The following is a 19,685-nucleotide window of genomic DNA, read 5'->3' as shown; positions in this document are numbered from 1 at the left end:
TGGAGGAGTGTTCCTCTTTCTCCACAACCTCGCCAGCATCTGCTGTCACCTGAATTTTTAATCTTAGCCATTCTGACTGGTGTGAGATGGAATCTCAGGATTGTTTTGATTTGCATTTCCCTGATGACTAAGGATGTTGAACATAAAAAATAAGTTTTAAAACTATATTTTCTTAACTTTTTTCTAGATTTATTCATTCATTCATTCATCCATTCATTACATATAAGTACACTGTAGCCGTCTTCAGATACTTCAGAAGAGGGCGTCATATCTGGTTACGGATGGTTGTGAGCCACCATGTGGTTGCTGGGATTTGAACTCAGTGCTCTTAACCACTGAGCCATCTCTCCAGGGCTAGGACTGTGGGTCAGTAAGAAGTAGAATACTTCACTAAAAGGAGCAATAAAGTCCCAGATTCTAGCCTCAGCACAGCCAATAAAGAGCTTAAAATATAAGACCATTCCGTCATTCCCACGTCAGTGACAGTCTAAGCTGGGAGTTTGGTTTGGATTGATGTTTTGAGATGGATTACAGGGTCGCATGTTATACCCCAGCTAGCTTTTAATTACTTTGTAATTTAGGTCTTTTCACTCATACCAGTCCTCCTACCTCAGCCTTCTGCAAACATTTGCTAACACCCATCCTAGGTGATTTCTTATACTCAGAAAAACAAAACAAAACTGCATGAATGGAAGGAAGGGGGGGAAAAGGAGGCTGGAAGAGTTGCCACTTGGCCCAGGACCCAACACCAAGATAAGAAAGATGAGCTGGTTTTTCCCTCCCCAGGATTATATCTTCCCCATGTGCGTGCAGCATTGCCATGCCTTTGACTAGAATGGTGTGCTAGTTAACATTTTTTTCATCTAATGCCTATGTAGAAATAAAAATCTGAGCAGTGGCCTTCAGACCACTCCTACTCCTATGTACTCGAATAGGAGCCTTTTCACGGCATTTGAGTTTTGTTTTTTAGATCTCCAGAGTACAATGACCTACTGAGGGAAAGAAAATTCACTAATCCACCTTTATGTCCCTTCCTCCTTTTCTTTCCTCCCTCCCTCTCTCCCTTCCTTCCCTCTCCTCCTTCCCTCCCTCCATATCTCCTTTCTTCATATTTGTAGTTTCCTACTTTTATTTGTCTGAAAGAATTAGAAAGTATTTGATCTTCCTAATGTTTACTTTGGGGTTAGCATGAGACCTGTTAGTCTCGTGTTACAGTCTTGTCACCCTATGACATTTGATGTCGCTGAAGATCTCAGTCATGAGAAGGGGCTGATGCTGACAGCCTTGTGTTCTGATTCAATGGCAGTTGTATTATGACCAATTTCAATTTACTATGCCTAATTAATGTATGAATGGTCTGTCTGCATGTATCTTTGTGCACCACTTGTGTTCCTGGTGCCTGCAGAAGCTAGAAGAAGGTGTCAGGTCCCCTTAGACTGGAGCTACAGGCATTTGTGAGTTAGCATATGGGTACTTTAAATCTACCTCAGTGTCTGCTGGAAGAACAGCCAGGTGCTCTTAACCACTGAGCCATCGCTCCAGCCCATAAGTAGAATTTTTTAAAGACTGGAACAGTTAAAGTTATTTATGTTTTGTATTATTAATATTAACATGCAATATGGGGACAAAGAGAGGTTAGTGATAATGTGTGTGTATCAAGTTGACAAGGGGTCAGTTGTACTGCTTTTGTTTTTGTTTTTTGTGTTTTTTGTGTGTCAGCACAAGCTAGCATGGGGGGGGCTTGGGAGGGGGCAGGTATCAACGTCCTTGTGCTTACAGCTGAGCACTAGAGGAGCCAGAGATGTCCCTTCAAAGGGAAGGATGTACAACCTGGTTTCAGCCCAGAAGGCTGGGAGTGGACATGGTGAATAGCCTGGTTCCCTTTGTGCTCTCAGAGATGTCCCTTCAAAGGGAAGGCTGTACAACCTGGTTTCAGCCCAGAAGGCTGAGAGTGGACATGGTGAATAACCTGGTTCCCTTTGTGCTCTCAGTGTGGCTGAAACCACACCAGGTACTCCCCCAGACCTACCTCTTGAGCTTGTCAATCTGTAGAACCCATCTTTATGGAAGATATCACCTGTATTTTACAAAGAGTTTCAATGTAGTCACAACTTAAGCTTTATTGTTGTGCATACAAGATTAAGTTAATCATCCCAGGAAAACTCAACAAAATGTGTCTAAAATAAACTACTTGGTGTCAGATTCCTGAGGTTTGGAGTTTGAATCAACATGGGCTACTGAACTGAACTACCTTCTTACCTCCCACACATTGTTACTCTGCTGGCCCTAGTGGTCACAGAGACCTTTGCAGGGATCATTTGAGACGATAGACCCTCAGCTGAGAAAATGCCCTCACCAGAATGACTTGTGGGGCTTTTATTTGATTAATGATTGATTGGGAGGGGATCTCGTTGTGATCTGTGCTGGCCAGGGCAGGTGGTCCTGAGTTCTATAAGAAAGTAGGCTGAGCAAGTCAGTAAGCAGCATTCCTCCATGGTCTCTGCTTCAGTTCTGCCTCCAGGCTCCTGCCTTGAGTTTCTAACCTGGGTCCCTTCTAGGTGGACTACAACTAAAACATGAAATTATCCCTTTCTGCCCGAGTTGGTTTTTGCCATCCTGTTTATCAGCAATAGAAACCTATCTAGGTCAGGATATTATTTTAATAAATTAACCCTCTGAAAATGGAATAACTAGTATGGTGGTATACACCTATAATCCTAGCACTGGGGAAACTGAGGACAATGAGCTCAAGGCCAACATGGATTATAGAACAACCTTCAAAACAAAGCCAAACTTTTATAAAATATAAAAATGATTCTTTTTGCAATTTTATTCTATGTAAACTGTTGGTTATACCTAAAATTTTAAGTTAGTGGTTGACATTTCCTAATGGATGGCATGAAATCTGTTTTGCCTTTTCCTTAAGAACATCTTGATATCAAGATTGCACTAATTTATCTTATTTACTGAGTGATTAATTATATGGAGAGTCAAAAGAATGGTTGAAAATGAGAGGCATAGAATACAATGCAGTGACCGTGAGTTTCAGGCATTAATAATAAAAACAGCTGACCTAGCTCTGGAGATGTGTTTAATTTACTTCATCCATTTCTCCTGTACTAAATCAGCTCCTGGGAGTTCCTTTCTTTCCACCAGAGGTTATTTTGCACTACACATCATCTGTGAAACTCAAGCTTTCTAGTATCTGGTAGATAAAATTCTTTTTCAAAATGCAGACATAGAGGCATGTTTGTTTTCAAATGGAATTCTATGCTACCCAGTCCAGTGTCTTTCTGCTGGCAGACTGTATCATATACACTGTCTTTATACATGTAAGTCAGTGAAAAGTCACATGGTTACCCTGGGTTATAGTGGTACATACACATCTTTAGTCTCAGATGGAGGTAAGGAGTTCAAGGAAAGCCTGGGCTACATAATGAATGAAAAGCCGGCCTGGGCTTTGTGAAACTGTCTCAAAAAAACACCCTGCCTCAGAAAAAAGAAAACAGTAGTTAGATTGGCAGGTAGTTCTGTCACTGTGTGCATGTCTGTTCATCTGCACACAGAAATAATCAGAAAACTTTCAGCTGCTTCCAGGTTCTACTAGAAAGTTTTAGAATTAGTCCTTTGTTATTTCTTGTTTATGTTTTTTTTCTTGTGATTTCACTCATTTCTGCAAATAGGGGTAGGCAAAGGCATAAATTTAGATATATAAAAATATTAAATTTTGGATAATTTAAGGAACATCTATGAATGAAAAAAAAAAATAGGAAAACAGAACATGACTGACTGTTCCTAGGTGTGGTGGAAGCTTATTACAGATACTTGGGAGAGCATATCCAAAGGCAGGGACATCTGGGATAGTCCAGACTGAACAGAACCAGACTGAGTTGTGCTGGGGGGTTGGGCCAGGGGAGCTGTTGCAGCAGCCAAGAGTCAAAAAGGTACAAAGAGGGCAAGTAACCAAAATGATGGGTTATTTAGGGAAGAGCAGCCTAACCCCCTAGGCCAAAGAGCTCAGGGTAGGAGGTGGGGTATGCCAGCCAGGGCGACCTTGTAACTGGTAGAGACTGAAGAAGACAGGGAAGAGCCTGCCCTCCGGGTTGTCCCAGGTTTAAAACCTAAGGAAATCTCCAGCCAGTCCTAAGCAGAGGGTCTTTGTTCACTGTCTTAGTTAGGGTTTACTGCTGTGAACAGTCACCACGACCAAGGCAAGCCTTACAAAGGACAACTTTTTGGTTTGGGGGGTTTTTGTTTTGTTTCCTCCCCACCCCCGAGACAGGGTTTCTCTGTGTAGCCCTGGCTGTCCTGGAACTCACTTTGTAGACCAGGCTGGCCTCGAACTCAGAAATCCGCCTGCCTCTGCCTCCCAAGGGCTGGGATGAAAGGCGTGCACTTAATTAGGGCTGGCTTACAGGTTCAGAGGTTCAATCCGTTATCATCAAGGTGGGAGCATGGCAGCGTCTAGGCAAGCACGGTGTAGGAGCTGAGAGTCTGTGTCTTCATCTGAAGGTAGACCCGCACTACAGTACCAGGGTTGGGAAATGCTCTTCATGGTAATGGATCAGTAAACCTGATCCTTCTGGGTTACAGGTACCGCCTACTTTTTAATTACAAATTAGGATTTTTCATTAGCTAGGAATTCAGCGATGGCTGTGGTGTAGACACTCAAGAGAGAAAAGCTGGTATTAAAGGCATACACCACACTGCCTGACCTGTTCTTTTTAGTAGTTGGTGACAGAATCCTAGGCTGTACAGCTTAGGCTTTCCTTTCCAACCCTCCGTAGATTACCTTGTAGCTTCCTGTGGTGTTCTGGTGTAAAGGGAGCAGTGTGTGGTTTCTAGGGTGTCTAGAAACATCACAGCTACTGAAGATGCAGTTCTGTCAGAATGAAGGGAACTTTTCCATGAACACTAAATCTTATATTTTTTACCAAATACACAGTGTCACATGAGCATTCCTTAAGTATGAGTGCATATCCAGGTTATCAGTCACAGTCCAGGGGAAAGGTGAGCAAAAAAAAAAAAAAAAAAAAAAACCTTAGGCAATGAAACTAATTGCAAAGTACTCGGAACACTTTTTGGTTGACCTTCTTCTATTATTTAATTCCATTACATAACAGTAATTGCATTTATTGAAGCCAGTGTTTCTTATTATAGGAAATGCTGATCTTAGTGAATCTCAAGTATAAGAAGGAAAGGGTTTTTTAATAATTCAGAGACTTTACTACATTTCACAGTTCACTTTGTCCTATTGCCTTTTATGTTCTCAAGTATCTTATAAATGGTTACTAAACTGTGGCATCTTTTTAAAAAGTCATCTCTTTAAATAAGTCTCACAATATACTGCATAATAGCTTGTTTTAAGTAGGTTGAAGAGACTGGCTTTATTGAAACAGTCTCCTGTGTTAAAGGATGGCTTGACATATTCTGCTGCTTAAATACCAAATAATTTCTGACACCTCTAATGAGATTATTAACATTGAGGATTTTTTTTCTCTTGACAGCATCAACAAAGAAAGTATTATTGATGTAGAAGGTGTTGTGAGAAAAGTAAATCAGAAAATTGGAAGCTGTACACAGCAGGATGTTGAGTTGCATGTCCAGAAGGTAACTCATTTTGAAGTATAATTGTGAGAGCTGGAGATACAGCTTAGCATGCATGGTAACCTGCATTTGACCCATAAGAAAAGAAAGAATAACAGACACACAGATAAAATTATATATAGATTTGAAGGATTCTTAGACCATTTTATGTCAGATCTTTATGTTCTTAGTAGTTATAGCTGGGCATATTGGTATACACCTTTAATTGAAGCAACTGGGAGGTAAGAGGTAGGCAGATATCTGTGAGTTTGATGCTATCCTGATCTAATAGTGAAAAACCAAACAACAACAAATTGGTGTAAATTTCTGAGGTTTATGTTAATCCCTGAATCAGTTTGTACTGTGGGACCCACTTACAAGGAGAGAACCAACTCATAAAAAATGGCCCTCTGATCTCTCTCCACCCTTGTCCTATGATGTGAGCATAAATTCTCATATATATGCACATATTCGTATAAATAAATGAATGAATGTTTAAGAAGTTTTCATTCAAGGGATAGTTTCTTCCCTCCCTCAGAAAGAACATATACACAGAGACCTCTGCCCACAGAAGGGAGGAGTAAGTACTTAGGAGCTTGTATAAGGATGACTGGTTGGCTCACTTGGAGAGTTCAGGACATTTATACCCACCGATTTGGGAATGAAGTTAGATTTAATAGGAGTTAGTTGTCATGGAACTCTGAGATATAGAAAATCTTGTATTTTTGCTGACCTGACCTGACCTGACCTGACACATTACTATGTTCTTGGTTGAGTCTACTAAAGAAATCCATTTATATTGACAAAAAGGATACATTACCACTGTCTTCCAACTGACATGTTTTCAGCACTCTACTAAGGAAAACTTGGCGACTTAATAAAGAAAAAAAATATGTATTTTTAATATTTTTATTAAGAGGGATCTCCCTCAATTGCAGAGCACATATCTTGCGTTAGAAGTATCAATAATAATTTTTTAAGTCTTAGAAACTTAGAAGTTTCCTCATCATAGTAATATAATATTTTATATATTAATAATAATGATAAAATATTTTATAACAAATTTAAATTGTGCTCTCACTCTAATGTATTCAACAGTTACTGCTTGTATGTATTTTGTGCCAAATACTATGTGAACTCAGATCCAGTGAAGGAGAGGGTGGATTTCCACTGGTTATGAAAGTCATAGCACTTGGGTTCTTCAGCTTGGGATTTGAAGGTCAAGATTGTGTTAACCAAAGGAAGCCTAAAACTTGGGTATAAGGAGCCATGATGGATAATTCTACTTTAGAGTAAAGCCTTCTGACACTTTCTCTGAATGCCAAGTGTAATCTACAAATTGAGAGAATATAGCTTCTTTTCTTGACTTAATAAAGGCAATTCCTTTTTGTGATTCACCAGGTATAAGTGATAAGGTAATAATGTTTTTAAGGGTGCTCAGAAAATCCTTCTTTACTCATAAACTCACTATTTTTATCACTAAAATGTTTAGTGTGTGAGTATTAAGGGACTTTGATAGTGGAAAACAACATCCCCTGTGAGGCAGTTCTTGAGCAGAAGAGCAGGAAGTGAGATGTGGTATTTGATGAGAGGAGACAGTTAAAAGGAGACAAAGAATAAAGAAAGGAAGGTGGTGAGTGTTACTTAGCTGCTCGTAGTAGTGGGGAAAGGCTGAGTACTGCTAATGGGAATAGCAACCCTTATGTTAATGCTTTGGTTCTTGTGGCAGATTCCTTTTTAATTGGAGCTTTGGAATTGATTTCCTTAATCACAGCTTTCGTTTATTACATTGGTGTATACCTAGGGTTTGTAAAATATTTGACTTCAAACAATCCATAAAGCCAACAATATTATCCCTGTTACATAGATTTAAAATAGATATTATCCAGGCTGTAGAAATGACTCAGTGGCAATTGATTAATGACTGATGTGGGAGGTTCCTAGTTCAATTCCAAGCACCCACATGGCACCTCACAACTGTTTGTAACTCATGTTCCAGGGAACCAGACTCCCTCATTCAGATATACATGAAAGCAAAACACTAGTGCACATAAAATAAAACTAAATAATTTATTTTTAAATGGATATTACCTTATTTTATTTCACCAAGTAGTTTCAATTAAAGATGTATGCAAATATTTCATGTAGATTGTCTTTAAACAGAAGGTACTTTTGTTGACTTCTTAGTATTTTTGGCAATTTCTCACTTTCAGATTTATGTGATTAGCTTGGCTGAACCTCGCCTGCCCTTGCAGCTGGATGATGCCGTTCGACCTGAAGTGGAAGGAGAGGAGGTAAAGCCTGTGTCATTGTCTGCCTGCTCTGGGTAGTCTGTAACATTCATTGTAGTAAATGGACCTGGAAAGTGAGTTGAGTTTGTTCTTAAACTTTATAGGGGCTAGGGTGTAGCTCCGTGGGAGAGGGTTTATCTAGTAGTCAAGAGGCCCAGGTTCAATTACATTGCTGTTACACCAGCATATCTCTAGAGTTTTTTTGGTGTCCTGATCTGTTTTGCAGCTAGGGATACAGCTCAGTAGTAGAGGTTTATCTATCAGGCAGGAGTCCCAGAATCCAAAAGGAAAAAATGTCCTTTTTTATTTTCTTAAAAAATATAAAAGATAACCCCAAAAGTTTTTGTTTTATTGATTTGTTTGTCAGTAAAGTATTGCATACTTGAATATATTTTAGATAAAAGATAAAAGTGACCAAAACATACTTTATATTTTCCAAAACAAAACTTTCCCGTTACAAGTGTGACGTCGTGTTAAATATAGACAAAGTGTGTAAATATCTGACTATATACATCTAGGTTCTCATACAGTTCTTGAATTCATAGTGTTGGAAAGTTACCAAACTTTTACAAAGTTCTTAATACACTCATGAGTGAGAACAAAAAGTATTGTAAGAAAATAAGAGATTTAGCCACATGTGGTGCAGACCATGCCTCTAATTCCAGGCAGAGGCAGGTGTATCTGAGTTTGAGACTAACCTAGTCTACAGAGCAAGTTCTAGAACAGCTGGGGCTACACAGAGAAACACTGCCTCACCCCCAAAAGGGGTGGGGGGGGAGGGAGAGAATGATTTCAGGGATTCCCTGAAAGTCTGAGAGGGCCTTTGGTAGTGGCTCTGGTGCCCCACTAGGGAGCAGCTTTGGAGAAGGGGAAAGAGCGCAGTATTGCTTATCTGTTCCTTCTCATTTTACCGTCTCTCTGGGTTTGTGTGGGTGGCTGCATGTGTGTGTATATGCATGTTCCCATGTATGTGGGTACATGTGTGCATATTAGATGCCAGAGATAGATAGTGGCTGTCTATCTTCCTTAACCACTCTTCACCTTTGATATTGAGACAGGGTATCTCACTTTGAACCTAGGCTCACTGATTAAGCTAGTTTAGCTAGCTCATGTATTACCACCAGGGATAATTGGGATTCAAAGTCAAGTATTCATCCTTTATATATGCTTTACCCACTGAGACATATTAGTCTAAGTCTCCCTCCCCTTCACTCCTTTTTCTCTTTTGTTGGTATGTGGAGTGTGGGAGGGTATATTCAAGACAGAGTCTCACTCAGTTCTGGTTAGCCTCAGACTCACAGAGATCCACCTGCCTCTGCTTCCCAAGTGCTGGCATTAGAGGCATCCCATACCATCCCCAGCATCATTTCTGCCTTCTAACACCAACTTCTCCCTGGCTTTCTTTTTATTCTGTTTATTATCTTGGCTTCTTGATTTCCATGTACAATATTAGCATACACATCTCACTAAAAGGAAACATTGCTTCTTAGAATGGGGTGTATGTGTGTTTGTGTGCTTCAAAATACTGGTAAAATCTGTTTGTTTTTTAAATCCCCTCCTACCCTCTTTATTTATTTATTTTAGGACGGAAGAGCTACCGTTAACCAGGATACAAGATTAGACAACAGAGTCATTGACCTTAGGGTATGCCTCATTTGTTTGTTGATACAATTATGCCAACATTGAAATGGGTGGAGATACCATAAAGCTTATTGCCACTTGCCTATGTGTAAGTATCATGATACAGTGTACCTCTCTGACTGACCCTTCCCACAGAAAGAGCTGCCAGTAACAGGAGCAGGTGAGTACTAGTTCGCAGGATGCTGACTTGCTTTGAAAACAACAGATGATTATAAAAACCAATGTTTGGGTGGCTTCCAGGTGATGTCTGTTTTATACTGTTTCATCAGCAAGTGGAAATGCAACCGTTAAATCCATACAAAATGTGGAAGAAATTGCTTACACTTTAGTGCAGCCAGGTAGGGACAGGTGTTGTTATGAAGAAGCGAGTCGCTGTCCCTCGCGTTTACATTGCCGTCTCGTGGGGCTTCTGTTTCCTTTTGGTTTGGTTGCAAGTGAAAGAGTCCAGTGGTTTCATCATTGGTTTGTCATCTTTCTTTCTTCATGTTTGACCACATCTTCCTCCTTAAGTAGTCTATCTCATGCTCAGGTTCTTTGCTCCCCCAAGTTCTTTATGACTTTGATTCTTCTGAAGTTGTGAGTGTCCCCCTGTAGTACACTTAGTGTTTATTCTATTTGCTTTCTTTCTTTTTTTTTTTTTTAAATCTCCATTTTAATTAATGTTGAAAACGTAACCTCCTGGTACTGCCTAGAAAGAAAGCTTACGTTTTTTCGTGTATTTTGGCTGTAAGAGTTAGATAGACTAGGTTTGCTCATACTATTTGCTGAACATTGTTGAACTGGCTTATGCTACAGGTTGGCACAGAAAAAATATGTTAGTGTTGTGGGTGTTTTAATTTAAATGCTTTGCCATCATTGAATAATGGAAGTTTTGCTGAGTGCAGTGGCACAGGCTTGTGATCCCAGGTATTTGGGAGGCTGAGACGGAAAGATCACTTGAACCCAGGATTTGATCAGCTTGGTTGTGTGTACCAGTAATCCCAACATTCAAGGGGATGAGGCAGTAAAAATCAAAGTGTACTTAGATTGCATAGGCTTAATCTTTACTACAGAAATGAAACCCTAGCTCAAAAAACAGAAGAAAAATGAGTTGGAGGCTATCTTGGGCAAATTATTGTGGTCTGTGAGAGGAAAGGAAGTGTGGGAAGGTTTTCATATTAACATCCAAATGACTTTTCTTGAAAAGTTGGAGATCCTAGCAGTCCCGGGCCCATGTTGGTTAAAATACTAAGTAGAGTATGTGCCTTTTTTGTTGTCCTATACCACCAGGAAGTATTGTGCCTTTATTTCAGTCATAGTGTTTGTCTGATCCTTTATAAACACCTTTTTTTCATGTGTTTGTGGTTTTCAATGTACATATGTGTCCCTATGGAGGTACATATGTAAAGATGTATGTGTGTGAGTGCCTGTGCCCTTTGTACATCTGTGTGTTGGGGCCTGAGGTGGTTGCCCAAGTTCTTCTGTACCACTCTTCACTTTACATACTGAGGCAGGGTCTCTTACTGAATGTAGAGTTCGCTGATGGAGATGGGTCTCCCTAATCAGCTTTCCCTATCTCTAGCTCCATAGAGCTATGGTTGTAAGCAGATCTCCACATCCATTTGCCTTTTTATGTACTAGTGAGCCAAACCCTTGTCCTCAACACTTGTGTGGGCCATCTTACATATTTTGTGGGAGGGAGATATGCCATGGAGCACAGTGTTAAAGTTAGAGGACAGCTTGTAGGAGATGGTTCTCTCCTTACACGGTGTAGTTTCCAGGGATCAAACTCAGGTCATCAGGATTAGCAGCAAGCATCTCTTCTGGCTGAGCCATCTCACCAGACCCTTATATTTATTTTTTTGAGACAGGGCTTCATGCATTCCAAGCTGATCTTGAACTTTCTGTATATTTCTGATCCTCTTGCTTTTACTTCTCAAGTTTTACATCCGGTTGTGCTGGGGATTGAATCTAGGCCCTCATAACATTCTAGGTAGGTACTCAACTGACTTAGCTATATCCCAAGCCTAAATGTGATATGATTTTTTTTAAATAGTTCAACTTGTATGATAACCTGACAACCCCAGGGAGGTAGGACTGCACAAAGAGCTCATACAACAGTCTAATCTCCTAAAAGTTCTTTGAAGTAGGTAACTGCTATATATTCCAGTGTTTATATGAAACTGGTAACATGAGCATAAATGTTTTAGTGCAGGGGAGTCAATTAAAAAAAAACAAATTGTGGACTGGAAAGATGACACAGTAGATAAGAGCCCTGGCTGCTCTTCCAGAGGGCTTGTTCAGTTCCCAGCACCCACATGGCAGGTCACAGCTGTAATAGTCCTATAACTTCCAGTTTCAGAGGATCTGGTGCTCTTTTTGGGCTCCCAAGAGTATTAACTTGAATGGGATGTTAGATAAACATGCAGGCAAAGCACTTCTACACATAAAACAGTAAAAGGGTTTGTGAAATAAATTGTAGTGTTACACTAACTGAAGTAATATATTTCTGTTTAGGGAACACTGTTATTTACAGAATGAATCCCCAAGAGGAAGTATAAGTATTTACTATTTTGGCGACTTTTATCTGTACCTAAGAATAAGGAGAAATCAAAGAGAGATTCTGATTTAAGTGCAGCCCTTCCACGAGGCTCCCAGTAGCCTGCCGTCCTTGGAGGGTGAAGTGAACTGCCACAGTGGTCCATAATAGGAGCTGGGTGAGTGCTCTTACAGAAAAAGTCAACTAACTCAGACCTTTCTGAGAATAAAAATGGCTTTAACATTTTAACATTCTTGGAGCTATCAAGATGGTTCATCGGCGTAGGTACCTGCCACCAGGCACTGTGACCTGAGATGACCCAGGAACCCACGTGATAAAAGGAGACAATCAATTCTTGAATGTCATCCTCTGACTGCCACATGCATCATGGCAGGTACTGCCTTCCCCCACACATAAGTGCTATGTTGTTTTGTTTTGTTTTAGGGAAGAGCTGGAGAGATGGCTTAGTGGTTAAAGGTGCTTATTGTTCTTGCACATGTGGTTTCCCAGCTTATAGCTGACTATAACTCCAATTCCAGGGGATCTAACACGCCCCTGTGGACCTCCCTGGGCACTGAAACCACATAGCATACATGCAGGCAAAACACCTACACACATACATTTTTAGTTAAAACAAATATTAATAAATACATTTTTAAGAGGTCGGGTGGGGGTTGCTGGAGAAGGCTCAGCAGTTAAGAGCACTTGCTCCTCTTGCCAAGGGCAAGGCTTGTTTCTAAGCACTGTCATGGAAGCTTAAAAGTGTCTGCAACTCCAGTTTCAGAGGATCTGATAATGGCCTCTTCTGAGCTGAGGGCAAGGGGTATACACATAGTGCACACACATACATTCAGACAAAACACTTATATACATAAAATAAATCTAAAAATATTTTAAAATGTGTCCCCCCCCCTTTTTTTTTTAAAGAATTATTTATTTGTTTTATGTACATGAGTACACTGTAGCTGTCTTCAGACACACCAGAAGAGGGCATCAGATCCCATTACAGATGATTGTGAGCTACCATGTGGTTGCTGGGAATTGAACTCAGGACCTCTGGAAGAGCAGTCAATGCTCTTAACTGCTGACCCATCTCTCCAGACCAATGCATCCCTTTCTCAGAGTGTTATTAACAAAACCGTAAAATCTTGAAACACTATACAACAATTAGACAGTTTGTAATAAAGGTCTGTCTTCTTTTTCAAGTAGAGAATAAAAAATTTGTATTTTGAATTTTTACACCCTTTTAATATAAAAGATTTTCTTGGCAATACAGTTTGCACACCAGCAAACTGGAAATATACAGTAGTTTCTGGGTGCTAAACAGATGCATACTTTATATTTTAATAGCTAATGTGATTTAACTTGCAAATTAAATTCATGTGTTCATAGATGACATTGCTAAGGATGCACCATTTAAGGTGTGATTTTTTTTTTTTAAAGATTTATTTATCTATTATATGTAAATACACTATAGCTGTCTTCAGACACTCTAGAAAAGGGTGTCATATCTCATTACAGATGGTTGTGAGCCACCATGTGGTTGCTGGGATTTGAACTCAGGACCTTCAGAAGAGGAGTCAGGCTCTTAACCACTGAGCCATTTCTCCAGCCCCCTTAAGGTGTGATTTAAAGGGAAATAATGGTAATATAAGTGAAACCCACCATGATAGAAATGAGTAGAGGCAGAAACAAGTTGAAGTAATTAATGCTGATTTATATGAGCAGCAGAGGGAACATTGGGAATGCTATAAGAACCATAGGTGGGTGGTTGCCATAGTCTATAACATTTTAAACATAGTTTCGGTTGGTCTGAGATAGTCATGGATGTGTGGTAACTGTTGGCCTGAATCAGTGTTGTAGGGATGCCCGACACTGTTGTGTCACAAACCCATCCATTCTCAGTCTGCAGTACCTTTATCATATGCTACAGTGCCTGCATGCTAGAGTCTTGGCTGGGATTTAACCTGAGCTCTGCTGAAGTCCCCTTATTATGCTAGTATAATCGCAGTTTTGCAGTGATTCCAGGTTTTTGTTTTTGTTTTTTTATCACAAAGATTACTTGTACTTGATTATAAATTCTACATCGACCTGATTTTTTAAAAAAATAGCTTATTTAGAATGGAAAAGGGTATAATTTTAGAAATAGCTTTCTATCCAGTTTTCTATGACAGAATGAATGTCTTGGATATAGTGCTTGGAACTGGAAATATTTTGAAGTCTTTTCAGATTTAGGAGTATGTGCATGTACATACTGAGATACTCCGGAGATGAGACTGAAGTCTAGAGGAGAAATTCACTTGTGATCTGTATGTGTACATAGTCGAAGGTAATTTTATATGCATTATTTTAAATTAATTTTCTGCATAAAATATAGCCTAGAAGTGTAGATTTTTTTTTCTGCTTGTAGCGTCATATCAATGTTCAGAAAGTTTCAGATTGTAGAGCATTTCAGATTTGCAACTGAGGAATATTCATCAGATCTTTCTTGCTCCTCAGTCTAGCTTCACAAGAATCTATAAACGAGCTTCATAAACCATTAACTGGAAACAAACAAAAGCTATAGTGGGTTCAATTGAGGTAGTAATTGAGATTTTTGTTTTGTTTTGTTTTTTTTTAAGCTACAAGCTGAAAATAGTTTATTGTAAGAATATTAAGTTTCATTGAAAACTTGGCCCTGTTTGATATATTTTGTTTATTTCTCCCTCTCAACACTTCAGATTCTTCCCACTAACCTACCCCTCTTGTCCTCTAAAAGATGAAAAGATGTGATGGTTTCTTTTTTCTCTTCCTCCTCCCAGTCTCACCACCCCTCCTCTTTTGTTTTTTAAAGACAGAATCACCCTTTGTACCCCTGGCTGTCCTGGAACTCACTCTGTAAACCAGGCTGTCCTGAAACTCACATAGATCTGCCTCTCTGTGCCTTCCAAGAGCTGAGATTAAAAATGTGTACACCACCACTACCACTGCCTGGTGCAATGTTGTTTTCTAATAACATGACCTCAGGGAAACTAATTCTCTAAGTAGAGTCTTGGTTTTGGGGTGTCCCCCCCTTTATTTTTATGTTGTCTAATAACTATTGGGATATCTCCAGTCCCTAAAATTAGTCTCTATTTTAAAAGAGTTGACAGAAGTAGGTTTTGACTCTCCTTAAATATTATTATTCTAACTAGAATGACTGTTTGATCAAACCCCAGAAAACTCCATTGACTATTGCTTAGATTTTACGAACTCCATGTTGTCCTCTAATGTCCTAAGGATGCTTTGTGATTGAAGAAGGAGCAGATGCATGCTGAACATGATTCAGCAGTGGACTCAGTTTCTCAGGCTTTTGGTCTGATGAGCACAATTCCTCTGAGGACAGATTTTTCCTCTAGGCAAGTTTCCATACATAGATGCTCAAGCTTCTTAGTGGTGACTTTTTATGCCGTAAGTACAAAGATAGTTGGTGTGCAGCCAGAAGAAGCAAGTGTGATTCTCTTTGTAAGAATTCTTGTCAGCATTACAAATAATCAAATAATTAATGATCACTTTTGAAACTTTTTCTTTCTTACTGCTTTTTTAAAAGACTATTTTAGAAATAGAAATTCTGATTAACTCTTCTCACCAACCTTATTGTTCATTGTGGCAGTACTCAGTCCCCGCCCCGTCTGTGGTAGTCCTTGTACCTCAGCCTAAGAGCTGGTATTACAGATGTGCACTGCTATAATCATCACAAACCCTTAAAAAAGGAGAATCTGGGGGAAAAAAAAAAAAAAAGGAGAATCTGCAGGAAAATAGCCTCTAGCATATAGGTGCTAAATAGAAAGTGGAACATAACTACAATTATCATCTAAATAATTGTGTTCAGTTTCTTGGTAGTTTTTTGTTTGGTTGGTTGGTTTGTTTGGTTTTTGGTTGGTTTGGTTTCCTTGCGTTAGAGATTAAACTCGGGGTCTTGTGCATGCTGGGCAAGAAGTGTACTGCTGAGCTTCACTGCTTTCTTCTTTTTAATTTTCTTCTTCCGTAATACAAATTGAGCACAGAATTTTGAATATGTTAGCATGCTAGACAAATGATACAGCCCTGAGCTATATCCCCAGTTCCTTCTTTTGAATAAAATAGGCACCTTCTTTTCTAGGAGCCAGCAAATGTATTGAGGAACTTAATGGAGCAGGGAGGTGTTTATTCTTATATAACACAGTCCATTTTCCACATACATTGATACAGTCAGGAGACCAAAAATGGGTTTAGTATGTGATAAGATATATTTATTTATTTTGGGGGGGGTTGTTTTAAAATTTGCTTTTTAAAAATACTAAGTTTAGTTATGCTTGCTAAAAGAAAGAAATAGCTATGAAGTGTACTAGTGGCCCTTACAGAATATTTCACTAAAGTGAATTGTGTCTCCATATGTGTAGCAATATAATGACATACCTCTTTGATGTGTAGATTACTAGGTTTTGAAGTTTACACAGTTTGTGGTGATTGGGTGAACTGGTGTTTCTTTAAGTCACTTAATGCAAAAAAATAAATGAATGAATAAGTACATGAACAAGTAAAGAGTCAAACATCCTCTCCAATTTAAATGTAAGTGTCTTCAAAGTGAATAATTAAACAGATTATAGAAGCTTTTAGAAAGTCCCCCACCTGGGTGGTAGTAGCACAGGCCTTTAATCCCAGCACTCAAGAGGCAAAGGATCTCTTTGAGTTCAAGGCCAGCTAGTCTACAGAGCAAGTTCCAGGATGGCCAGGACTTACATAGTAGAATCCTGTCTTGAAAAACAAACATACAAACAAGCAAAAATAAGCCAGGATCTCCTTTCCTATAAAGGAGATGCAAAGAGGAGACCTGGTCCTTAGTGTCTGCATCAGAGTGCTGTGTGCCTGCGCAGGAGTGAGCTGTGGCCATAGAACAGTTGATTGAACTGCCTCAGTACCAACGCAGTGACTACCCTAGTGTGGTTTGAGGTCAGGTATTTTACCAAACACCTACCTGGTTGTAACTGTTTTTTCTTTAATGTATTAGGCGATACTTAATGCTAAGAAGTGAATTCTTTTGACTGGAGCACAGATAATTTATAGAGAGCTCTGGCCACTATCAATCCTGATTGAGCCTGAAAGTAAACAAAGGAAGCCAGAGTAATTGAGGAGGTAAAGAGAAAAAATGAACGAAAATAGAAAAGGTGACAGTAGCAAGCTCTTAAAGGGCTCCAGTTCACTGCTTTATGTGCCATTGTAGGCCAGAGTTGTAAGCTGCTTATGCCTTTTATATATTCATTTTCTTGGTTTAATGGAATAAATGCATGGCTATCTACAGTTAGTATGTAATTTGTTGTGATTAAGATGAACATTCATGTTGTCTTTGGTAATGTGTTGCTCCATGCTAAACTCTTGCTTAGGAGAGTATTTTTATACTATGTAAATATTGATACATCTCATTTAATGGATTGCCTCTAAAAAGAGTCCCCAAGAGGATCTACAAGCAAGGTGTTTCATTAATAGTTGAATATTTTTCTCAAATGGAATTCTTACAAATGAGACCATCTGCTCAGGAATCATCTAGTCAGACTGGCTCAGTGTGGTCATATGTATTCATTAGAATGCAGTGTCTCATCACCTTCTGGCTTGGGTTGTTGTGTGTTCCATCTTCTGCAGTACTGTTGGACTTAAAAATTGTTGAGAACAGGAATAGTTTGACTTACTCTTGGTGAGTGCTTGGTGTGCCAGGTTGATTTAAGTAGGTTTTGATGCTCTCTTACAGACATCAACTAGTCAGGCCATCTTCCGTCTCCAGTCTGGCATCTGCCATCTCTTCCGAGAAACTTTAATTAACAAAGGTTTTGTGGAAATCCAAACTCCTAAAATTATTTCAGGTATGCTTCTTAATGATTCCTATAATTTAAAAAAATTAATTGCTCTTCCTATGTGTTGCTTATGTTAATTTTTAACTGAATAATCCCAAGAGTCTGTTATGGTTTAGTTCCATTTCAAGGTCAGTAATACCACGGCCTGCAGTGTTCCATATTCTTCCTTCAGGAGTCATTTTGTGGACATTATAAGGAAATAATGCAGTAGCAAACAGCACAATTCCTACTAGACCATAGATATTTTTATTAAGTAAATTTTCTTTACTGCAAAATTAGTACTGCAATTTGGTTTTATATAAAATGCATTGTAAAAATCATTAAATGCCTGTTGATGTCATTCTTCCATGAGAATCTTGTGATCATTTACCTTTTTAGAAGTGTTGACGTAACACTTAAAAGATGTATTACAGGCAGCATCCCAGCTGGTTTGGTGGCTAACACCTTTCATCCCAACCAACACTCTGGAGCCAGAGGCAGATAGCTCTTTGTGAGTTCCAGGTTAGCCAGAGCTGCATAATGAGAGCCTTTCTCCAAAGGGGAAAATCATTTCAGGGCCAGTGTGTGATGGTTCAATGAGTAAAGAGGCTTGCCACTGCCACCAAGCCTAACAGTATGACACATAGTGCAAGAATAGGAGGAAAGAACCAACTTTCATAAGCTGTCCTCTGGCCTTCAAATGCATTCCTCACAGGTGAGCATATACACTAAGTCAATAAGTATTTTTAAAGACTATCATTCATGGGACTGGAGAGATGGTTCAGTGGTTAAGAGTACTAAGGGTGGTTGCTCTTCAGAGGACCCAGGTTCACTTCCCAGCATGGACACAGCTCAGAACCATCTGTGTGTAACTCCAGTTCCAGGAAATCCAATGCCTTCTGACCTTCTCTGCTACAAGGTACACAAATGATATACATATATAAAAGCAAAAAGCAAGAATAGCAGTTAATTATAGATTTAAAAAGTTAAACATTTATTTTGTTACAGTTAGAAAAATAATTAAAATGCTAGACAGATGTGGTGGCACACACCTTTAATTCCCCCCTACTCGGGGGGCAGAGACAGGCAGACCTCTGAATTCACAGCCAACTTGATCAACAGAGTGAGTTCCAGGACAGCCAGGGAAATGCAGAGAACCCTTTTCTCAAGAGAGAAATTGTTTAGTAACTGTTAGAAAAATAATTAAGACAGTGACCTTACTTGATAAGATCTTGTCTCAGAAAAAAAGGAAGAGAATAAAAATAACTTTTTTCCTTCTATTTATTCATTTAGGTTTTTAGAGCCTTAAAGTAATAGATATAAAATCAGTTCAGAAAAGGGAACATTTATCTGCAATTCTCAATTTTCTAGATTTTCTTTTTTTCTCTAAGTGAACTATTTCTTTTTTTTTATTAGATATCTTCTTTATTTATATTTCAAATGTTATCCCATTTCCTAGTTTCCCCTCTGAAAATCCCCTATCCTCTACTTCCTCCCCCTGCTCCCCAACCCACCCACTCCCACTCCCCTACACTGGGGTATAGAGCCTTCACAGGACCAAGGGCCTCTCCTCTCATTGATGACCGACTAGACCATCCTCTGCTACATATACAACTAGAGTCACATGTCCCACCATGTGTTTTCTTTGATTGGTGGTATAGTTCCAAGGAGCTCTGGAGGTACTGGTTAGTTCATATTGATGTTCCTCCTATGGGGCTGCAGACCCCTTCACCTCCCTGGGTACTTTCTCTAGTGCCTTATTGGGAACCTTGTGCTACTTTTTCTTTTTTTTTTTTTTTTTTTTTTTTTTTTTTTTTTTTTTTT

At 39.2% G+C, this 19,685-nt stretch overlaps 1 protein-coding gene across 1 annotated transcript in view; it reads left to right on the top strand.

Annotated features, from left to right (window-relative positions):
• The window catches only part of Dars (aspartyl-tRNA synthetase), a 54,929-nt gene that overhangs the window by 23,745 nt on the left and 11,499 nt on the right, over nucleotides 1-19,685 (top strand). Inside the window, exons 5-8 of the mRNA XM_029538687.1 lie at nucleotides 5,508-5,610; nucleotides 7,800-7,880; nucleotides 9,462-9,521; nucleotides 17,780-17,954. Of these exons, the coding sequence (XP_029394547.1) occupies nucleotides 5,508-5,610; nucleotides 7,800-7,880; nucleotides 9,462-9,521; nucleotides 17,780-17,954 (419 nt within the window). The remainder of the gene's footprint in view (nucleotides 1-5,507; nucleotides 5,611-7,799; nucleotides 7,881-9,461; nucleotides 9,522-17,779; nucleotides 17,955-19,685) is intronic.

This window comes from Mus pahari, chromosome 5 (assembly GCF_900095145.1).
Source record: "Mus pahari chromosome 5, PAHARI_EIJ_v1.1, whole genome shotgun sequence".
NCBI classification, from domain to species: domain Eukaryota; kingdom Metazoa; phylum Chordata; class Mammalia; order Rodentia; family Muridae; genus Mus; species Mus pahari.
Note: the sequence above shows the minus strand (reverse complement) of the source record. Positions and strands in the feature narration are given on the sequence as shown.